The 23,964-nt window shown below is 35.3% G+C and overlaps 1 protein-coding gene across 1 annotated transcript; it reads left to right on the top strand.

The window, feature by feature from the left end:
- Positions 1–444: 444 nt before the first annotated feature.
- AP-2sigma (adaptor protein complex 2, sigma subunit) lies at positions 445–22,285 on the top strand. Its single transcript, XM_069826614.1, has 4 exons — positions 445–587; positions 736–885; positions 4,619–4,792; positions 21,961–22,285. The coding sequence occupies exons 1-4, from the start codon at positions 585–587 to the stop codon at positions 22,060–22,062; spliced, it is 429 nt and encodes a 142-aa protein (XP_069682715.1). The 5' UTR covers positions 445–584; the 3' UTR covers positions 22,063–22,285.
- Positions 22,286–23,964: the final 1,679 nt, after the last annotated feature.

The raw sequence follows: 23,964 nt of genomic DNA, 5'->3' as shown, positions 1-23,964 counted from the left end.
CACAGGAAATATAGAGTTCCAATGGTTTATAAATATATTTAGGAATGAATTGAATTAACCGTCCACGTACAAACAATTATATTATTTCAAACCATGATACGTGATCAGGGCCATGATTCAGTTGTAAGGAGCAGAAAGAATTACGTTTATTTCCAACTTCTGAAAGTTGTAGATTAACTGCGTGTGAAATTCTTCCAGGATTCTAAAGTAGAATTAGTAAGAACCATATACACTTATTGTATAGCATAAAAATATAAAATAAATTACGCAAAAACCCGTTTTCTGATGTGTTATCATATGTCGTGTGCACACTTTTAATTTGCCTGCCGCTAGAGGGCTACTGTCGCGCCAGCTGTCAAATGTTGGCATATTTTATACGTATGAGTTGCGTGACTGTATCTATTAGACTGTGGTCTGAACCTTCGAGCTCTTTGGTGCTCGTTGACAGTTCATTTGTTCGATTTTAATATCTGATATTATCACCAGGTAGCACTGCGTAACTACTTCGAGTGGCTGTCAATTGTCAGAAGTGCTAGTAGGATTAGGGGTGTGTTTTGATTGTATTTGCGTGACTGTTAGGGAGAATGGTAAATTTATAAGTTTATATATGATATATTGTTGTTGTTTTTTGTAACTACTGTCTTTTAATTTTAACATGTTATATATATTTTTGTAAGGGAATATTTGCGAAAAAGTTGTAAACAATATTAAACATTGCAATTATTATGCTCACAGATTCGGTTCATCCTCATCCAGAACCGTGCTGGTAAAACTCGGCTTGCGAAATGGTATATGAATTTTGACGACGATGAGAAGCAGAAACTAATCGAAGAAGTGCACGCAGTTGTAACTGTCAGAGATGCCAAACACACAAATTTTGTAGAGGTATGTTACTTCACAGTCAAATACCAAATTTATTATATATCTTACTTTGAATACTGGTACTTCGTACGTAGTGGAGTCATTCTTAGGATGACCAGTTCAGAATGTTCACAAGCTGGACATTTGAAGGAAAAATGCAGGACATTTTGAAAAAAAAAGCCAGACATCACATTAAATTCCTTGGATAAATTTGCAAACACAGTACCAAAGCTATCCATTGTTATTAATCTTACAATTGCATTGTTCATACTTCTGTGAAGAGGAAATGTCCTTCAGTAGCTTTGGGGATTTCAATAAATAGGGTGAAATTTTTTACATGTAAAATGCTTCAGATTATAATTATTGTACTGTTACAATATCCTTTACTACTTCTACTGATAGTCTGTTCCTTTCATCTGACCATTGGGTGTTGATTAGTGAAAATATCCTTTCAACATTAGCATTTTGTGCAATTATTAAGCAGGACATTTTGACTTTATCGTAAAAAACCGGCCAAACGACCACAAAATAGGTCAATCTAGAGCCTCCACCAGCCGCTGAACGAATATTGCACTCTTTTATTACTGCCAATCTGGCGCTATAAACCAATTTCGGTGAATGTTACCTATGTCCCGCCCACTATAGAGACATAGGCCAATTTTACACTAAACATATTTAGTATAACTTGCAGTGGCGAAGCTACATTCATGCAACTGGGTATTCTAAAGTTCATACCTTATTTTTTGTAGATAAATTCCAGTCGGCGTGTTTTTCGCTCTGCAAAGATGTCAATGATGTGTTCTTTGAAGATGTCGTCCCTGGAAAGACTGTTTAAAAAAACCCTTCTCAATAGCCAGAGTACTCAAATTGCTCAGTCTAGAATCTGACATGGAGTTCCTTAAAAATGTCTTAACACTCTTCATTGCACTCATACTTCGTTCACTCGACACAGTAGATGCAGGGAAGGTGAGAATCAATCTTATGAGCCGCACTGTTTCTTGATAGATAGGCCATTGTTCAAAAAATATTTCAGCAACAAACCTGCAGGCAAATGCTTTGTTTGGTAAGAATAAACGTTCGTTAGTTCATTTTGAAGCTGTTCACTGTCAAAGTATGAATACTTTTTTTTTTACCAATGCACTCAACTTAAGTGACGGAAACGCTGATCTATAAGCAGGGAACAGTTTTTCATCGAGTAATTCAACAAAATTAAAGTTTTTAATATCTTCAAATCTCGATTCTATCTGTATCACTATGGTATCAATTATTTAAAAAACTAGGACTTGTAGTGTCATAAATTATCCTGATACTGCCTGAGTGCCTTGGCATCTTTGATGCACTCCTCAACAGTTTCCTGATTTCTAAGACATTTTACATTTGTTACATACAGCAAGTTTTACTTCATGATTGCAAATGCTGATATTTGATGTACACTTTATTTGCAACAATATAATTATATAAGTGGTCAATGTAAACAAATAATATTTTCCGCAGTTGCGAGCATCGTTAAATAAACCATAATTTAATTTTCTACGGGGAAGATAACTATATACATAGAAGTCACAATGATAAGAGGATAGATAGGCTGGAGATCATAGTGATAACAAATTACAATGAAAGCAGTAGTGATAGTGTAGTGGCAAAATTTTCTAACAATAACAATAAACACACAGTCTGTAACGTTTTATTAGATTTGGTTTTCTTAACTTATCGGCATTATAGGTCTATTTACACGAGTTCTGAGTGTACTTCTACTGTCACAGCATTTGGCAGGATGGTATCTGTAGGGGGCTGCAGCTGGTTGGGAGACATACAAGTTGGATAGGACTCACTTCTTTGCTTAACATTTAAAATTTCAGGGGCCAAAAAGATCAGCAATACTTTTTTTTAATACCATAATTTTTCACACGCATTGCCAACCGTGGCCGAATTTGGCTAAACATAGCTCTTAGCAGAATGGTCGTAGTTGAATGGCAAAGTGTAGCCGAATGAGATTCGATCGAATGATCATTTGTGAATATTCGATTTTATATGTAAACATGTTCTTCTATTAAATTTTATTTTCTCACACTCTAATAGCTATAAGAAGTTTCTCGCTTCCTCAAAAACAATTACGAAAACATAATAGAAAATTTAAGATAGGACTGAATTCCGGACACTGCGACCATTATTTATGGTAAGGAAAGCTTTATATTTTCAGTTTTGTTTTCCTATTATGTGAATTGCGACCATTGTTTAACGGTCAATTCCTGGATTTGTGAATTCGCCAACACCTGACAGTGTCTTTATTGAGAGTCATCTATGCAACAAAAATGAATTGGCCCTAAATTAATGAATGACATATCCAACACATCCGCCTTCCAACATTGTAACTATAGCATAGGTCATGGATTCTGTTTCTGAATGTGTATGGCTTCATTTTGGTATTTGTAGCTGAATTTCGGGACGTTTGTAGCAGACTCGCTAGTATTGAGGTTGGTAATGCTAAATCACACGTTTTTTTTTTCGTGACCCTTTCTATTACCTTTTTCTTTTCTCATTTTCTGTTTTTCAGCTTTCTTAAACTAGTATGTACACAACACCCATGCCCAAGGCGGGACTCGAATCCACAACCTTTCAGACCAAGCGATAGAGACATGCCATGCCACTACCGCTTGAGCCATCCAGGCTGGCAACATGTTCAGAGCCTAGGCTCTTCGTCAGAGCTGTCTAGCATTAGTGATGTATGCAACACTCGGGTTGGCGCATGCGCATATGCTTTCTCTATCTGCTGCAGCGAGCCTGGTTTGAAACAATATCATTCACTCACAGTGAGTAGCCACAATGTCGTTATGCGCTTGTTCCGCGCCGAGGAGCTGGCGTCAATCCTTCCGTAACTAGAGAGCGTAATACTAGAGAGATTTCATTTACCTACACCAATGAAAACAGGAAAATGTAAATGTGCTTATTTCTTGAAAATCCAATGGGTATTCTAAGGCTCACAGATTACCCTTCAGCTTCGCCCCTGATAACTTGTTGCTTCTTTGACAGGTTAGGTTTGGTTAGTTTAGGTTTTTGTTATAGCCTACCTTGCATATACGATTATAGCGCAACATTGGCAGTGATAAAGTGAAATATTCGTTCAGTGGGCGGCCCAATTTCAATACTTTTACCACAACACATTTCAAATCTTATTGTACCATATTATATGAAATTATTACTACATTAACACATTTAGTATATCACGAATCATGTAAAATGTAATTATTATGAAAGTCGCCATTGCTTCTTCGAATTAGTAGTATCAGTACGATCCACTAGATGGAAACCGACACGATTGGCAGAGCCGCCAATACATGAAAACAAAATGATACTAAATTGAGGTATGTTTCTACAGGTGTGTAGTATTATGTGAAAGGTTAGGTTAGGTTTGGTGTGTATTATGTGACAGGTTAGGTTTGATTAGGTATTTAGTATTATGAGAAAGTTCAGGTTTAGTTTGATTAGGTGTGTAGTATTATTACTATGTTGGCAACACTGAAACCCACTGTTACATTAAAGAAATATGGCAGTATTCTTCGTTCACGCACGACGATTTTCGTATATAAGGTACGCATTTAGGGCGGGTGGGGTGGGCTTACAGCTCTCCCAGTGATCACATCAATTTCTACTAATCAGTATTATAAATACAAGGCATTTTCAAGGTATTTGTTATTTATTTATTAGTGGCTGGAACAAAAGAAAGATTCACCGTTAAATTTGATGTTCTCTGTTTCAGTTCCGCAACTTCAAGATTGTCTATAGGAGATATGCAGGTCTATATTTCTGTATCTGTGTGGATGTTAATGACAATAATTTGTGCTATCTCGAAGCAATACACAATTTTGTAGAAGTCTTGAACGAATATTTTCACAATGTGTGTGAACTTGATCTGGTGTTCAATTTCTACAAGGCAAGTATATGAATGTACGGCTAAACTATCAGTGAGGTAGTTCCTTTATTATACTTCGCTTATACACCTTGCATATATGAATCTGTGACTGATTAGGTTTGGTTGGTTTAGGCTTTTGTTATGCCTTGCATATATGATCAACTGCATCTCTACAAAAAATGCTTCATACATTCAATGATTTTCACTTTCGAAATCACCGGAACTACCTCAGTGCTAGTTTCAATACTACTGCCTGTTCGAGTTATGTCGTATCGCGGTTTCTGCTGGCCCCTCTGTAAAGGTTTGTGGCTGGCAGTTATGGCTATTTCCGGAAAATATTTGTGTTCGGAATTGAACACAAGAGGAACAACAAAGGCATTCAAAGTCGGAATACCCTTCAATTACCTAAGCAACACAAAAAACCCAGAATTCTGGCCGAATGGAGTCCTAGTAAAAAGATATCGTTTCTTTCGAGAAAGACAACAAGAAGGAGGGTCCCTTGAATAATCCCGCACAGCACAAATCCAACCATATACCAGCAAACATAAATATACTACTGTGGAACGTGGAAGGACTTAAGACTATTTTAAGCACAACACAAGAAGAATTCTGGAAAAAATTCGATCTAGGAATCACAACAGAAACATTCATAACCGAACAAATAGGCATACCAAACTTCTACAGTTTACACGCATTAGCAAAACAAAAAGAAAAAGGAGGACCAGAAGGAGGGATAACCTGTATGTACAAAGATAACATAGGCAAAATTCTAGAGAAATACACGGAAGAAAACATGACCATAATCAAGACAGATACATTCGCGATAATAAGAATGTACATAAACCCAACGAAAGAAACAGAAGATGCAATAGAGCACGTGGCAAAAGCCATATCTATGGTAAAAAAGGAAGAAAATGTAATTATAGCGGGAGACCTAAACTGCAGGCTGGACAAACCGAACAACAGAACATTGCTAATGATGGAACTCCTACAAGAAGGTTTCTCCTTAGTGAATAAAAAAGACAACATAACATACATGGCGCCAAATGGAGCAAGCACAATAGACTTGGTCTTCTATAGTGGGAAGAACATAAAAGTCTGTGAACAAGAAATTCTATACCACAGCAATGAATTGCCGCTAAGAAAACATCTACCGGTGGTCACAGTATTTCATATATCAAAGAAACAAACAGACAACGCAAGGAACGAGCAAATCGAGCCCACACGAACCAGGAGGTTAAACCAAACATTTCTTCAACAAAGAACAGCAATACTGGAAATAGCTACAGATCAAATAAATAGAGAAGAGATAGAAGACGCACTCGAAACAGTAGTGTAAGAGGCGCCCAAATAAAGCAAAGGAAAAGGATAGCCAAGCCCTGGTTCGACAGAGAGTGCTATCAATGGAGAAAGGAGGCACTGAACCAATTACATACAGTGAAACAAAGTTTTATGAAAGAAGCGTTGCGACCATACTCAGAAAAAAGGAAAGACTACAAAAGAATAATTAAGGAAAAGAAAAACAACTACATAGAAGAACAAGCAAAGAAACAAGCGGAAGAAGCGCAGAGAAATCCATTCGCAGCACAGAAGCAGATATCTAAAGTTTCAGCGGCAGGAATACAAATCACTACTTGGAAACAACATTTCACGAGCCTACTGAACAAAACCCAAACAGAGGAAGCTTACCCAAATAACCAAACAGAAGAAGTGACCCCCATACAACCAGTAACAGACACAGAAGTAAAAGAAGCCATAAAACGCGCAAAGAATAAGAAAGCCCCAGGACCAGATCGCATCTTCAATGAAAACCTAAAAGAAACAGTAGATAAACTAGTGGAACTTTGGACGAAAATATTTAATAAATGTCTGGAAAAGGGTTACATACCAGAAAGCTGGAAGATATCGATGATGAAAATACTGTACAAAGGCAAAAGAAGTCTAGAAGATCCAAACTCATACCGGGGAATAGCACTGGAGAGCAACATATACAAGATCTTCTTCACCATACTAAATCAGAGATTAATAGAAGAAACAGATCAGTACATACCCGAGGAACAATTTGGGTTCAGGAGGGGGAAAGGGACATTACACGCTGCGAAATATCTAATGGAAAACATCGAAAATATCTTGAGACTCAGCAAAGGAAAATACATGTCTGCTTTCATAGATTACGAAAAAGCTTTTGACTCAGTAAACAGAGAGGCAAAAGCTAAGGAATATAACAGGGCTAGAAAACGAAATGGAGCAAATCATCAAAAAAATACTGACAAAAAACGTGATAGTAATAAACGATGGAGTATGCATATCAAGCCCCATAACCCAGACAAATGGGGTACTGCAGTGTGACCCAATGAGTCTGACGCTGTTCAACATTGCCACAGCTGATGTAAACATCATAACACAAGGATTGGACATAACAATAATCTTGTACGCCGATGACATGGTCTTAGGCTCAAGCAAGAGAGAGGACCTTCAAATAGCAATAGACAGGCTAGAGGACTGGGCAACAGACAACGACTTTAAAATCAACAAAAACAAAACTGTTATGATGATTTTCAGGAAAGGAGGAAGAATGGCAGCGGAAGACAAAATAACCCTGCAAGGAGAGGAACTCCAGAGAGTTAACTATTTCCGGTACCTCGGGATCACCATGCAGACAACCGACCTATCCTTCAAAATTCATATCTGCAAGAGAACAGCAGCAGCCATAAGAGGAATATACACTATAATGGATCTGAGAAGACTTTCCCTAACAACAGCCATGGAACAATTCCGGACAAAAATAATGCCAATAGTAACATACGGCATAGAGCTAATATGGGAACACCTCAAAATGTCTGAGCTTGAAGCAATAGACTCAGTCAAAACAAGATTTTTGAAGGTAACATTGGGCGTCTCCAAGACAACACAGTCACGACTAGCGTACGAGCTGGCAAAAGAGACATTCTTTATCGAGGACATAAAAGACAAGATGCTACTGCCATCTACACCACTGGGAACGAAACACATCCGACAGAGGGAGGAGAAAAGAGCAGAGATATTCGAAGAATTTTACACATCAGACACCATGAGCGATAGAAGTTGGGCGGGACCTAACCAGGAGCTATGAAGCGCAATCACGTGCCTAGCTATCCATTGCTTCCACCATAAGTCTGCGAGAAAATCTGTTTCCATGAACCAAGTGAAAACTGCGTGTGTAATCTGTGCCATAAGAAATGTGAAAGATATCGTTTTGACAAATGCAAAAATCGCACAGAATCATTGAGCAAATATAGTAAAAAGCCGTAGTGCACAACTTATGCACTTTCGTGCACGTTTCTACTTGATATGAATTGAACATTTGCGTAATATTGTACATCTGTTTAAAATAATTTAAAGAAAATGGCCCCATTACATAATAATTAATTGTCACGTTATTTCCCTCATTTCAATGATCTGCGACATAACCACTTGGATGGACAGTATACCTACATGCAATGTGCTGTTTTTGATTTTACCAGAGGGAGGATATCTAAAGAGTCCACTATCAGAATTATAATTTTAAATGTATATCTTGCCTCTCCTGAAAACTGACTTACAGGTACAAAGAAACTTACATGGGCTTAAAATATTTTTAGTTTATTAGACTATGATTTCTAAAAAATTATTACTGTACTTGCTTTGTTAATTAGTAAAAATAACATCATTTGTTCTTGCAAGTCCTAAAATCAAGTCGGTCTGGGTAGTGCAGTTGGTATGGTGTTGGCCTTCTGTGCTCCAGATTGCGGGTTCGATCCCAGCCCAGGTCGATGGCATTTAAGTGTGCTTAAATATGACAGGCTCATGTTAGTAGATTTACTGGCATGTAAAAGAACTCCTGCAGGACAAAATTCTGGCACACTGGTGACACTGATATAACCTTGGCAGTTGCGAATGTCTTTAAATAAACCATCATTTCATTTCTGAAATCAAATTTATATAGAAAAATTCAATCACTGAGCAGGTGTCTCACTTTCAATGTTTGGGATGTGAAGTCACCTACCTTGGAAACATAGATATACACAAAAAAAAAAAAAAAAAACAGGAAAATTACAAGCAATGTGTGGAACCATATGGAGAGCCGTTCTGGAAAAAGAGAAGATAGAAAACACGATTAAAACTATATAAGACACTTGATTTACCTGCATGTACATATGGTAGCGAAACTTAGGTAATTAAATCAAAAGATAAGAACAGATTGGAAACATCCGAAATGAAATTCTTGCACACAAATGGACCACATAAGCACTGATATTAGAGATGAATTAGAAGTCGAAGACATGTCACGTAACAAAATATCAAAGTAACTAGTGTTAACATGTACGAGGAATGAAAAATGAAAAAGAGTACCCAAGCAAGCCTATCCATATTATCCAAAGGGAAAACGAGAAATTGTACGACCCCAGAAGAGATTGTCTCTTGCTTTCACAGTTTAACAAATTAACAATTTACAAATCACAAAGATTACGAATGCTTGTAAACTGTGTTTCAGAATGCAGTCTTATTAATTTGTAAAGCTTGACGAACTTTAAAAAATCAGCTAAAGAAATTTACAAATAGAACTACTACATGGTTAAACATTATTGCAATATTGCCAACGGCAGTTTACAAAAATCGCTAAGGAGAAGAGCTAAAGTCGCAGTATTTTTACCACTATCATTCAGGGGTGTGCAGTGGTTATGGCATGGGGTATGCTGTTGGAAATTATTTAGGAAACTGAATGGGATCTATTAATGTGGAAAGTAAATACAGTTTAACAAATAACATGATCCACTGAAATGAAGTAGACCTAAAACCTTTAATTTAATAGTGCTATAAACACTATTTACTGTTAACTTGGCTGCCTATGTGTCTATTATATAATTTGAACTGGTAATGGAAATTACGGGAAAACGACTGAATGGATTTTAATGAATGATCCATCATTTTGAAGCTTGGCATCCAAGGATTTTCAGAAAAACAGTCACTTTCAGTGAAGCATTAATTTTCTTACATAATTTTCCTATTTTCCAAAATCTATCTTTCGTCAGTTTTGAGAACTAATTGCATTTCAGAATAAAACAAAACACACACTACAATAAACAATAGGCTATTACACGAAGGCCATGACCTGTAGGATTGCTGACATATTTAGAGCTCAAATTCAATTGGTTATTAAAAACTTCAAGACTTACTAAAAATAATTTACCAGTCTGATTCTGTGGTGTGTAATTTTCTGAGTACAGCTGTATATAAGATTTTAAAATCTACAACACTTGAGGTGGTTTGATGACATTATTACCATTAGAAATGAAATATTATTATAGTTAATCCCAAGATGTGACTATTTTTCATTAATATATATATATATATATATATATATATATATATATATATATTAGTGCTATATTGATGATATGAAAGTGAAACATTTTGGGCTTATATAAGTAGACGTTCAGAATATCTTAAATTAGATTTTCATTTCTATAATTTACTGAGTGGCAGCTATATATATAACAAAACTTACGTAAGATAATAACATTGTTATTAAAAAATCAAATATTTTTTATAGTTATTAATCAAGTGGGGTTGGGTCTTTTTCATATACTTAATGACGGTGCGGTGTAGATATTTAGCCTTTATGCGTCATTCTCTTCAGTACTGGCTCAAGAGAGTGCAAAAATTACAGTTTCTTAGGAAAGACCAAAAGGTATTACTTACTGATAAAATAAGAGGCCTATAAAATTTTGTAGTCTTCCAATCATTTCAGCAAGATCTCTTAGCAGGATAAAATGATTTTACCCTCTATATTTCAAGCTCTACATGCAGCAGCTATATACCAAGATGCTATGTCTGTTGTTCGAAAACATAGCAAACCTGACATTGTTTTAACTTTCACCTGTAATCCACAATGACCTGAAATAGTTATTGCTTTACTCCCACATGAAAAACCCACTGATCGTTCTGACATTGTTACTTGCGTTTTCGCTTGAAACTCAAAAACTGAAGGTGGATAGGTGCAAGAAAAAGTATTTGGCTTAAAAAACCATTCAGAGGGAGTATGTTTCATTATTATGGAAGCAAATAACTTGCAAAATGTCTGGTATTCTTCATTAAAAATAAATCTGAAAAAGTTTTTATTTGAACGTCTAATGAACTTAGTTTGCAGCATTTGCTGCACAAGCCATTAGTTTGTATGTAAATTCCATTCTCCTTTCCTGCTTGGTGAATTCAGTGATGACAGCATTGTAGAAAATATGTGTATGCCTTAACTGGTGAAGAATGTCCTTTTCTTTTGACAGAAGTGCAAAGCCTGAGAGATGCTCTTGATTCTGAATTGGTATGTTTTAATTATCTTCAGCACAGAGAACGATCTTTCTACAGACACTGTTGTGCTTGGAACGGTTACGATGAGTAATTCCAGTTTATATACGTCAGGCAATGCTGTATCTAGTTGTCCACTCTTCAGTGAATTCACAAGTTGGTATGGATGTTTGTCAATGAAGTCTTCAAATGAGTACAGTACAGTGAGTTGATTCTTTAATCTGACAATGTCAAATACGTTCTTGTGGTTTTCTTTGAGTTTTTCAAATATATATATATATATATATATATATATATATATATATATATATATAGAGGGAGAGAGAGAGAGAGAGAGAGAGAGAGAGAGAAATTTGTTTTGTATTCTCCTGAGTCCTGTGAGTATAGTATACTATACCATACTTTAAACATGATTATGATATAAGATGTATATGCAGAGATCCGAAGTATAGTATAATATACCTGCATTTGTGCCCTACCTGTAACTTGCAGAATTTTTGCTCATGTCAGTGACTATTTGTTTTGAAGTATAGAATTATAGGCCTATTGAACTTTAAAAATAAAACAACAAATGTCTCAAGACTCAGGAGGATATGTTTTATACTACTTCTTTGGATCCAGTAGAGATATAAATTGTAGTTGGTCTAATGAACCAAATCTTTCTTCTGATTACACAATTATGTTGTCCAAAATGTCACTGTAGAGAGATCTCCTTAATTCTGTGGAATTTTCACCACTATAATGTTTAGCAGAGGGGTCGTCTTCGACATCATGATGCCTGAGTTTCACTTCACTGCTCTGCCTTAAGAGTTGAAGATGTACAGTTTTGCATATACAAAGTCAGAGCTTTCAAAATGTCTAGAGGAGTGATGTCAAAGCAAGCACATTTTTCTGACCTTGACGTGGACAGGCATCAAGCGCTAGGTATGGAAGGAGGAAGGATTATGTATATAAATAAGTAGCCTGTTGGATTAAGAAAACAGTGGTGTACAAACTTCAAACGGAACACGAAATTTTATGTCGTTATTTTTATATGGCTTCTTTCTGTTTGATATTATAGATATTGTGTGTAAAACAAAAGTACTAACACCAATTTCTTAATGTTGCAGTTGTGTTTTAAACGTTAATAACATAATAAAGAATTAAGAAGAAATATTCAAATAAATTCCATAATAGTGCAACTATAATGTACGAAGTGAATGAAACCCATCTTAAGTTAAGGCATGGATACAAACATCACATCAAAATATCCTCATATGTCAGACATATTTATTCATTATCAAGATATTAGAACATTTCTTCACTAGTCTGTAAAGCTAAACTTTTTGACATATCAGGTTTCTGTTCAACACTATTGATCGATATGGTATACTTCTGCTACGTTATAATTTTTTTTTTTAATTCAGTGGTGTCATTAAAGACACATGTCATTACAAGGTCCAAGTTACATGGACACTTGCCTTAACAAGAATATTGCTTATAAATATGAGTTTGTAAATGGAGTGTGACCATCTTCTCCATCAGAAATGGAGACTGGTGAGTTGGATATGTAGGTAAACTTTCAGAGTCAATGATTTTAGCAGAAAAGTTAACATTACTTTATTCTTCACTGAATTTTGTATATAATTATGGTTTCAAAAGTGGGTTAGGATGTGTTTGTATTTTCAGAAGATAATTTTTAAGTAAATGCTGCATGTAGTCCCTAAATGAAATGATTTCCAGATCACTGTACAATTGTGCGTTAGCAATGTAAAAATCAGCTCCTGTGTTCGTTCTGCATAGTGCTCTTTGGATGGCATCGAAGTTCTTGATGTGATAGGGATGCATTTGAGCTCAAATTTCTGACGTGTGGGACATGTATATTGTTTGTATGCATCTGAACTCTGATTAGTAGAATATGTAGCTAATCAGCGATGTATGCATTGGAGAGGGAAAAGAACTGGCCACCCTACCCCATTATTTCCTGGCCTAGTTGCCTCATGAGTGATATCTTATTGGTGTTACTTAAGAGGTTCAAACCTGTCTTCAGACAGTTGACTAAACAACAACAACAAAAAGGACATGTATGATCGTATAAGTGATGTGTACAGCAATAGTTAATAGGACTATATATATATATATATATATATATATATATATATACATACACACACACCCAGTGTTTCAGACCACCCATATCAGCTTCTCGAAAACTATATGATACTGGTTAATCATAAAAAAATTTTGATAAGCAAAACTTATGTAAAGAATCAATTGGTGGTAGTACTATTTCCCGTAACAAACCGGAAGTAGATGTACCTGTGGTCAACTTCGAAATTTCAAATAAGGTGCCATTGGAAACTACTTTTAAAAGGAAACAACTTTTACTCAAACTTTTTTTCTAACTTTTATTGTTTACTCACAAAGCAACAAAAATGGTATTTTCTAAGAAATGTTGTATGTTGTTTATGTACGTACACTCTTCATAGTAAGTATTGAAAATGTCTGCCACCCTGTGCTAAACAATGTTCTGATCTCCTCCTAACATCCATTGACTGCACGGAAAACTTCAGCACAGCTGAGAGACACACATGATGTGGCTTGTCTAATTCTTTGTTTCATGTCTTCTCTAGTTGTTGGACGCACCTGGTAGATCATGTCTTTAATTCTCCCCCACAAAAAGAATTGCCCATGACTTAGGATTGCACCATAATACAGTGTTTAGAATTCTCAAAGACAACAAATTTCATTCATACCATATTTATCTCCATCAGGAACTTGGGGGACATGACTTCCAGACTCATGTTGTTTTCTGCAACTGGTTTCCAAACACGGACTGTGATTTCGAGCTGTGAGGCAACTTTCAAAAGTAATGGTCAGGTGAATGTCTACAATGCCCATTACTGGTCTCCGGTTAATCGACACTGGCTACGTGAAGTGGATTACCAGCACATGTGGAGCCTCAACACATGGTGTGGCCTCCTTAGATGCCCAGTCATAGGACCATACTTTTTTGAGGAGAACTTGAATGATAGACTGCACACTTTCTCCAAAACATTTTGCACCAGTTACTTCATGATATTTCCCTTGCGCTTCGGTTAACGATGTGTCTTCAACATGGCGGCTGTCCTACCCACTTTTCACGTAGGGCTCGGTGAGTTATTAACCAGTCATTCCCCTATGGTGAGTTGGACGAGAAGGACCAGTAGCCTGGCCTGCCCAATCTCCTGACTTCACTCCAAATGACTTCTTCTTGTGGGGGAGAATTGAAGACATGTTCTACCAGGTGCATCCAACAACTACAGAAGATATGAAACAAAGAATTAGAGAAGCCTGTATGTCTCTCAGCTGTGCCGAGGGTCTCCGTGCAATCACTGGTGTTAGGAGGAGATCAGAACATTGTTTTACATGGGGTGGCATACATTTTGAACACTTACTATGAAGAGTGTACGTACATAAACAACATACAACATTTCTCAGAAAATATAATTTTTGTTGCTTTGTGACCAAACAATAAAAGTTAGAAAAAAAAGTTTGAGTAAAAGTTGTTTCTTTTTAAAAGTAATTTCCAATGGCACCTTCAGTGACCCATGTTCTCATTTGAAATTTTAAAATTGGCCAGAGGTACACCTATTTCCGGTTTGTTATGGGAAATGGTACTGCCACCAATCGTTTCTTTACATAGGTTTTGGTTGTCAAATTTTTTTTATGAACAACCAGTATCATATAGTTTTCGAGAAAAAAAAGGCTGATATGGGTGGTCTGAAACAACCGGTATAAGCTTAAGACATCCGGCGTTGCCAGGGTTTTCCTTTTTGCTTCTATTTTAAAATTAAACTGGTTGTTAGACTTTTCTAAAATCTCAGAAACTCAACTATAGACAGCCAAAACAAATTATCTTTACTAAGATTTTATCGTCCAGAAAAATGAATCTTTACATAGCATCACTTATATGAATTAATGAACTTCTTAGCCAGAGTTAACTCAATTTGAAACAGCTGTAAATCAGGCACCGAATAGAAAACATTTCACCACGTGCCTTACATTCAACGGTTTTTTTAATTTGTGTGTGTGTGTGTATAATATACATACATACATACATACATACATATATATATATATTTATATATATCTCAGGCCTTCTCTTCCACACCACCGGTTGACTCAATGTTCTACAGATCTTGCATTTTATCTCTGCCATTCAGGGACCATTAAATTTCAAGTGACTTATCTTAGTCGTGGGTATCAGGATATTAAAAAGGATTACAACCTTTCTGCTGTCTTTCTTCCCTACTGCAAATGTGACATTCCACAGAGGCAGAGATAAAATCATTATAAGATTTATACATTGATCTGAAGCTGTCCTCACATGCATTTCACGTAATTTCATGTCTATCTTTCACGTGAATTTCAGAGACAGCTGAGGATAAAGAGGGAATTTCCTTTTTCCCAGTCTGAATCCGTTGGGTTGTCATTGTGAGCCGAAATTTATCTATCAGTCACACCAAAGAATCAATTTAATATGCATTCATTCATTTAGTGTTCTGCCCAAGGGCAGGTCTTTCACTGCAAACCCAGTTTCCTCCAATCTATCCTATTTTATGCCTTCCTTTTCGTTTCCCCATATGATCCATATATCTTAATGTAATCTATGATCTGATATCTTCTTCTACACCAAACTCTTCTCCCATTCACCATTCCTTCCAATGCATCCTTCAGTAGGCAGTTTCCTCTCAGCCAGTGATCCCACCAATTCCTTTTCCTCTTCCTGATCGGTTTCAGTATCGTTCTTTCTTCATCCACTCTTTCCAACACAGCTTCATTTCTTATTCTGTCTGTCCACTTCACATGTTCCATTCTTCTCCATATCCACATTTCATATGCTTCTATTCACTTCTCTTCACTTTGTCGTAATGTCCATGTTTCTGCCACATGCAATGCCACACTCCATACTTCATAGTCTCTTCCTTGGTTCTTTTTCCAGAGGTCCACAGAAAATACTCTTTTTTCTATTAATAGCTTCCTTGGCCATTCTATCCTCTTTTTGACTTCCTGGCAGCAGCTCGTGTTACTGCTTATAGTACATACATCCCAAGTATTTGAAGCTGTCCACTTGCTCTACTGCTTCATTTAGAATTTGCAAATTTATCTTCTGTATTTTTCTTCCTATGATCATGCTCTTCGTCTTATTTGCATTTATCTTTATCCCATACTGCTCACAGCTGTCATTTAGCTCCAGTAGCATATCCTTTAGTATCATTTCCTCTTCTGCTAACAATGCCATATCATCAGCAAATCTTATGCAATAATATATATATATATATATATATATATATATATATATATATATATATATATATATATACTAGTAGCTTGTGCAGCAAATGCAGCAAACTAAGTCCATAAGAAGTTCAAATAAAAATTTTTCAGATTTATTTTCAATGAAGAATACCAGACATTTTGAAAGTTATTTGCTTCCATAATAGTGAAACATACTCTCTCTGAATTTTTTTTATGCCAAATACTATCCATCTTCAGTTCTTGAGTTTCAATGCGAAAATGCAAGTAACAATGTTAGGACAATCAGCAAATTTTTCCTGTAAGAGTAATGCAGCAGCTATTTCAGGTCATTGCGGATTGTAGGTGAGAGTTAAGAAAATGTCAAGTTTGTCATGCTTTGAACAAAAGACATAGCATGTTGGTATAGCTGCTGCATGTTTCGTGAACTACTCTGAAATATAGAAGTCAGAATCACTTTTTCCCACTAAGAGATCTTGCTGAGGTGATCAAGACACTACAAAATCTTGTAGGTCTCTTATTTCATCAGTAAATAACATCTTTTGGTCTTTTCTTAGAAATTGTAATTTTTGCGCTTCCTCCAGACAATACTGACCTACTAAATATTGCTGGATTAATTTGTGTGACTAATGGATGTGTGAGAAATGGTTATGAACAGCAATTCAAAATGGTGCAAACTGAAGTGAAGTCTTTCTAGTGGGCTTGTTTTGCTGGCGTGAGGCACTGTATTACAGTTGTGATTCATCAGGGGAGAAGAGGTGACATATTTAATCAGATCACAGTGAGAGCTTAATTTGGTTTCCCCTTGTCTGCCATGCACAACATTACGGTATTTTGGTGGCTCACCATCTAACTTACGGAGACAAAAACACCTGCAATGTCCTCTGCAGTAAGCTTATTGTTGATCTAACCCAATATGATCAACAAAACTTAAATCTGCAGATGGCACTTTTTTTTCATTTGCCAATATTTGTCCTGCATTTTTGTAGGAAATACCATAAAGATTGTTAACAACAATATCTGACAACGTTTGGAGTGTATTAGGTACTTGTGAATGCAAGCATCATTTTGGCTATGTAAAACGTTAGCATATGTTGAATCAATGACATATAATTTTCCATAAGTTCGTAATGAATTGTAAATGGTGGAAGATCAGAGACATAAGTTATTTATGTATTGTCCCATATATTTTCAGTAGTATAGGCTGTTGTGAGGAATCTATTGCTGAGATGCGGAAAATAAGATGAATGCTATATCAGAGTTGTAGAATCTTATGTGCACCCTAAATAAAATTGTTCATTGTAAATCATTAGCAGTTTCAGTGTTTCATTTGTTGCTGTTTGCGGGAAATAAACTTAATCATGGTAGCAAGAAGTGAAATGGCTTGCTATTTTCTCTACAACAAAATATGCTTGGCAGCGATCACAGATCTAATCGATTAAACCACAGAAATATGAAATTATTGATGTAGTTTAAAGACGCAGCTGAAATAGGAAAATTAGAGAATCACACACATAAATGTCTACATCACACTGCTTATATGAAAAAGACCCACACCACTTGATTAATAACCATAAAAATATTTCATTTTTAATAACAACATTGTTACCTTATGTAAGTTTTATAGTTTTCAGTAACATATATAGCCATTACTCAATAAATTATAGAAATGAAGATCTAATTTAAAATATTCTTTCTCTGTGTCTACTTATACAAAACCCCAAAAGGTTTCACTTTCATATCATCAATATCAGTTCACAAAGTGCAGTCATAGAGAACGGTTGTGTAGTAAGCAGCATATGCAAGTAGGTTAGCGTGTGAAGAAGGTATGGGCGACGACCTAAATTCTTACAGGTCGCGAATCGGGTGCTTCAATGCAGGGCAGTGTTGCAGATGTTCAAAAGGTGAAAATGCTATAGTGTCGGATAGAATCAACATATTTGTGGCCGCGGCTGTTTTATCAGTTCTACTGATTATTGGAAATGTGGAGTTAAACCCTGGTCCTGGAGATACAGAAGGAAGAGTCTTCAGTGATGAAGTGTTTCAAAGAGAATGGATAAACTATATGAAAGAAACGAGAGAAGACAGACTAAGGGCTAGTGTTCTACTAAACAAAGTAGCAAGTGATATAGATACATTAGTAAACAGGTACACTGAAGTGGAAAAGAAGTTAAAGGAGGTTATCCAAGAGCAGGTGGTGTTAAAATCGATAGTTAAAAAATGGGAAGATGATAGTAGAATTAATAACATTGTAATTTATGGTGTTGAAGAGTGCAATCATGAAAAAGGAATTGATACTGGTTACGTGGTGTTAGAATTATTAACTAAGTATTTCAGTCTAAACTTGGACATAAGTGCGATAAATAACGCTTATAGAGTAGGTAAGGGAAAATAAAAGACCAATTATTGTGAAATTGAACAGTTACTTTATCAAAGAACACATCATTGCCAATACGCATCAACTCAAAGGCACAAATATATTCATACAAAATGACTTTGCAAAAGAAATTGGAGAGAAACGAAAGAAGTTAATTCCAATATTAAAAGAAGCTCGAGGTAAAGGATTTAGGGCAACTTTAGTAAAAGATAAAATGAAGATAAACGGAAACATAGTTAACGTAGAGTCCTTAAATAATCAAAACATTGAGGATTTATTCAGTTGCGGTAACAAGAACAGAAATAAGGAAATAGAGACTTGTGGAAATAGAGCATCATCTACACCACACGTAAACAGAAGAAGTGCATCACGAAACAGGAAGTCTAGAAGCGTAGAGAGGACTAATAAGAATAGTAACTCATCAAGTGGGCAGAAGAAATCAGAAATAACAAATAGAAGAATTGATGAGCTTACGGGAGTGAATGATATTAGAGCATACCTAAGTAAACTAGAGAACACTGTTTTCAAAGATCCCTTTAGAAGAAAGAAGAATGAAGAAGGAAAACCTAGTATGGAAGAAGATGCTGGAACCAGTGAAGATGCTGTTTGGGGAGCTGAGGCACAGACTGAGAGAACGACCAGTGAGGATAGGCTGAGGCGCGCAAGTGAAAACTCAACAAGGAGAAGCGATTGTGGATCAACCGGCAAAGTCAGCGCAAGTGAAGATCAATTTATAAGAATGCCACATGCCGTTGGTAGTCCGGGGTGCGCGAGAGGAAGTGCTACAATATGGAGGAGCTGTGCGATACCGACCGATGGAGTAGGAGAAGGTGACGAACAGTTATTAAGAGGTAAATTGACAAATAGAAACTCTATCAGAAATAAAGTAGATTCAATCAAAACTATAGATACTGAACGAAACTACCTACTAAGAGATAGGCATCAGCAAAGACTAAATTTTCCTAAACTTAGAAACACTTATTATTAATTAAATTAGATAAGCAGACAGGTTTTGAAAAGAAGATAGAATTACGTCAAGGTTTTAAAATAATAAAAATTGAAAATAGAGAATTAAGGTAGTTATTAATGTATTCAGATAGCTATATTATTTAGTAAAGGTTCAGAAGATAATTTTGAGTTTATAAATTGCTTTACTAATATGTCTTAATTTCAATAATAATGCATTTATAATAAATTCAGTAGGCATTATAATAGTAATGAATTGATAATGAGTACATGCGACACAATAATGAAACTAAATTGAGGTTGATTATGTAAGCAACTTGTCAAGTTTGGTTTTTTAAGCAGGTATGCGGTAGTCTTCATTGAAGTTACGCAAACGTTTCTGCTGACAAGGAAATATTGTAAGAAATAAAGACAACCTACATATAGAATGTATCGAGTCTGCTAATTCAGGTTCATGACTTACAGTATGTCGACATCTGATCATCAAATTGGAATAATAAGTTATTATTAAAGTAAGACCTAAATAATTACAATTAAATTGTGAAAAGGAGCAGATAAAATAAGGTTTAATGTCTTAATGGTTATCACGATTGGTTTAAACATGCACTAAAACCAGACGTAAGTGCAAGTTTGAACCAATAAATTATTGAGATTTGCGATAAAATAATGAGTCTAGGAAATTGTATATTTAGTATGTAGAATTACATTTGTTTATAGATCTTTTGTTATATTATTAAGTTTTGTACTTGTGAACTATATCAATAAATCAATCAAAATCAATATCATCAATATAGCATTAAAGTGTATTTTTATTTTTATATTAGTGACAAATACATAATTGCATTAACTATAATAATGTTTCATTTTTAATGATAATAATGTCATCAAACATTCTTAAGTTTTGTAGTTATTAAAATCCAGTACACAGCTGTACTCAGAAAACTACAGACCAGAGTATCAGACCTGTAAGTCTTGAAGTTTTCATACGTTATCAAAAAATTACACAAATGAAGATTGACATATTGGCATTATGATGTCAGAGAATCTGAACTCTAAATATGTCAGCAATCCTGCAGGTCATGGCCTTCGTGTATTATTGTTTATTGTAGTGTGTGTTTTGTTTTATTCTGAAATGCCATTAGTTCTCAAAACTGACGAAAGATGGATTTCGGAAAATATGAAAATTATGTAGGAAAACTAATACTTCACTGAAAGTTACAATTTTTCTGAAAATTCTTAGATGCCAAGCTTCAAAATAACGGATCATTGATTAAAATCTGTTCAGCTGTTTTCCCGTAATTTCCATTACTAGTTCAAATTATATATATCAGCATCACTGGTGAGCCAGAATTTTGTCCCACAAGAGTTCTTTTATATGCCAGTAAATCTATTGACATGAGCACATGTAAATGCCATTGACCTGGGCCAGGATCGAACCCGCAACCTCGAGCACAGAAGGCCAGCGCTATACTGACTACGCTGCCCAGGCCGACTATTAATTAAAGATACAGTATAATTTGGAAAAAGTCATTATTTAACATAAATAATAATAATAATAATAATGTGAGGGGTATATATTTTTTAGAAATTAAGAGATTGTTTTTTCCACAACGCTTAACGTACTACATTGGCAACGTGATTAGTGATTACACAGGTAGAATTACGCAATAACACATATTTGGACAGCAACAATATTTTGAATGGTATATTGTGTACAGTAGTTGCGTATCTTGAATTATGTCATAGTTATTAGTTGAGTTTCAGATAAGCATCTGCCACGTTACACATAACATCATACATAACCAGCACAATCTTGTGGTTCATGCAATGCATAACAACTAACTTCTTTTGAATACGATTACGCAGCAAAGCACCTATTCCTTTGTAACAGTTCTGTATTGTTGTTGCTCCGTCTGTTTCAAAACCTACCAAAGTCTTTAAGTGTTTCTTCTGGAACTTGTTATCTGTGGTTAAACTTGGATAGAGTATTTAACAATGTCTTGAAGATTTCTTCCCCTGTCACACTTTCCAGTTCAACAATATAAAAAAAATAATTACGTGGAACGTTTTCGTAACAGAACCTATTAAAAAATTAAACAAATTTTGTTAGAAATTGGTTTACTGTCATCTGTCATGATACTAAAATTAGATCATGAGTCGATAATGTATTTCAAATTCCCGTTTTTTAAATGTATTCTTGTAAGATAAACTGTAAAATTCTATTATTGCGCTTTGTTTCTTACAGGTATATACTGTTGTAGATGAAATGTTTCTTGCTGGCGAGATAAGAGAAACAAGCCAGACCAAGGTATTGAAGCAGCTTCTGATGTTGAACTCCTTAGAATAGCATCAATATGCTACGAGACAAATCTCATATTATGAACCATGTATAATATTGTGAATATTGGTTTATTATATGAAAAACATATACATCAAACATTGCTGTATGCCTCATGAATATCCCTCATTAACTCCAACATTCCATTTTTAGTGTTAGTAGACATTTATTCATTGAATTATATCACATTTATAAGAGGGCCTTGCCCATATTAAACATCTGTTACATTGTATGTCTGTGGTTATTTAATTGATTTATAAAAATCTTGTCACATAGATGTATTTCATAAAAAAGGGGCACGAAGAAGTATGTGTACCGTAGTGTTCTTGTTCAAAGAATTTGATTCCAGCCATTATGCAGAAATATTTTGGTTCTTGAATTATTTTTAAATAGTTATTCTGATGGAAATTACTTTTCAGAATTGCTAAATTTAACATATAGTGTACATACATACATAATATGAAATTCATCTGTGTTACATCATGTGATTGATATGCAAAATGAAAAAAGTAATATTTTCTACATTTCAAGATTATATCTTTTCTGTCTTCACTCTAACGATTTTGAATCAGCACAGGTAGCAGGACTTGTACCCATGTGCTCACAGGATAAACAATCGGTAAGGAATGCGCACCCTTTTGTGATATAAGGAAAAAGATAGATCTTGTGGTGCTAAATTTTTGAGTATCCACCTTCGTGATTTTGTCATCTGTAAAATATGCAACAAGGAGGAAAACTCCATCGACCATTCCCTCCTGCAGTGCAGACACAATAATTTTATAAGTATTAGCTTAGTACAAAAGATTGAAAGGTTTGGAATATAGGAGGCATTACTAAAAGTTTAGGCCTATCTACAACTCTATTGCTTTTGACATTAGAGCTGTACATACAGGGTGATTCACGAAGATTGTGCAATATTGTAGGATGTAGGATGTGATTTCTGGCATCATTCTGATGAAAAAAGTTCATATAAACATATGTCATATTTTTTAAATTGAGTGAATGTTAAACATAAACATAGAAATTATGAAGGTTTAAGCATTTTAAACTATTTACAACAATGGTACTGGATGTATTATAAATTCATTAAAGAACATTCACGTTATTACTCACCTGAAAAATCTGTTTAAAGCCGGTTTTTAAAGATACCACCTTCTGCAGCAATACACGTAACCGCCCAAGTGAACTGCTGCACACGCTGCATTCCCTAACTTCCTTTGTTCGGATGCTAGGTAGATACGTTGTACCGGTGTTGAGTTATCTCTAACCGTGACCCTGATGTTACGAGATTTTGTGTCACTGCTATCAGCTGTACTGTAACACATACAGCTCCAGACGTCCAGAGAAAGAAAGTTCACAAGAATGCGTGTTATGGAAGAAAGAAACGTGATTTTATCCGAAATTATTCAATATCGGACGCATGTATATATGAACTTTTTTCATCAGAATGATGTCAGAAATCACATTTTAGAATATTGCACGATCTTCGTGAATCATCCTGTATATAAGAAACACCAGGATATCTTCTGCTTATGCCAGAAACCTTTGATAAAGAAGAAATTTTTGGTTGTTTTGCATTATGTCATAAGATAATATAGGAACATCCTACGTCTTGAAGCTACATATTGGGTTCGTTACTAAGAATTATTCTCTAGAACTGGTTCCCCTTTCCCTTGCCTTTCATAATAAAGCTAAAAGTAGGTCCATCACTTTTGATGTTCCTGTACCTTATGACATGATGTAAAAATCTAGAAAGTCACACCACATTGAACGCAGTGAATGTCTCAAATCATTCAAGATAAAAGGCCCTTTTCTAGATCAGAAATGAATTTATGTCGGTAATTATGTATATAGCAACGGCCATGGCTGCTGCTTTGTTACTCAGTACCTGCATTATCGACCATCCAGCCT

This window comes from Periplaneta americana, chromosome 5 (assembly GCF_040183065.1).
Source record: "Periplaneta americana isolate PAMFEO1 chromosome 5, P.americana_PAMFEO1_priV1, whole genome shotgun sequence".
Taxonomy (NCBI): domain Eukaryota; kingdom Metazoa; phylum Arthropoda; class Insecta; order Blattodea; family Blattidae; genus Periplaneta; species Periplaneta americana.
Note: the sequence above shows the minus strand (reverse complement) of the source record. Positions and strands in the feature narration are given on the sequence as shown.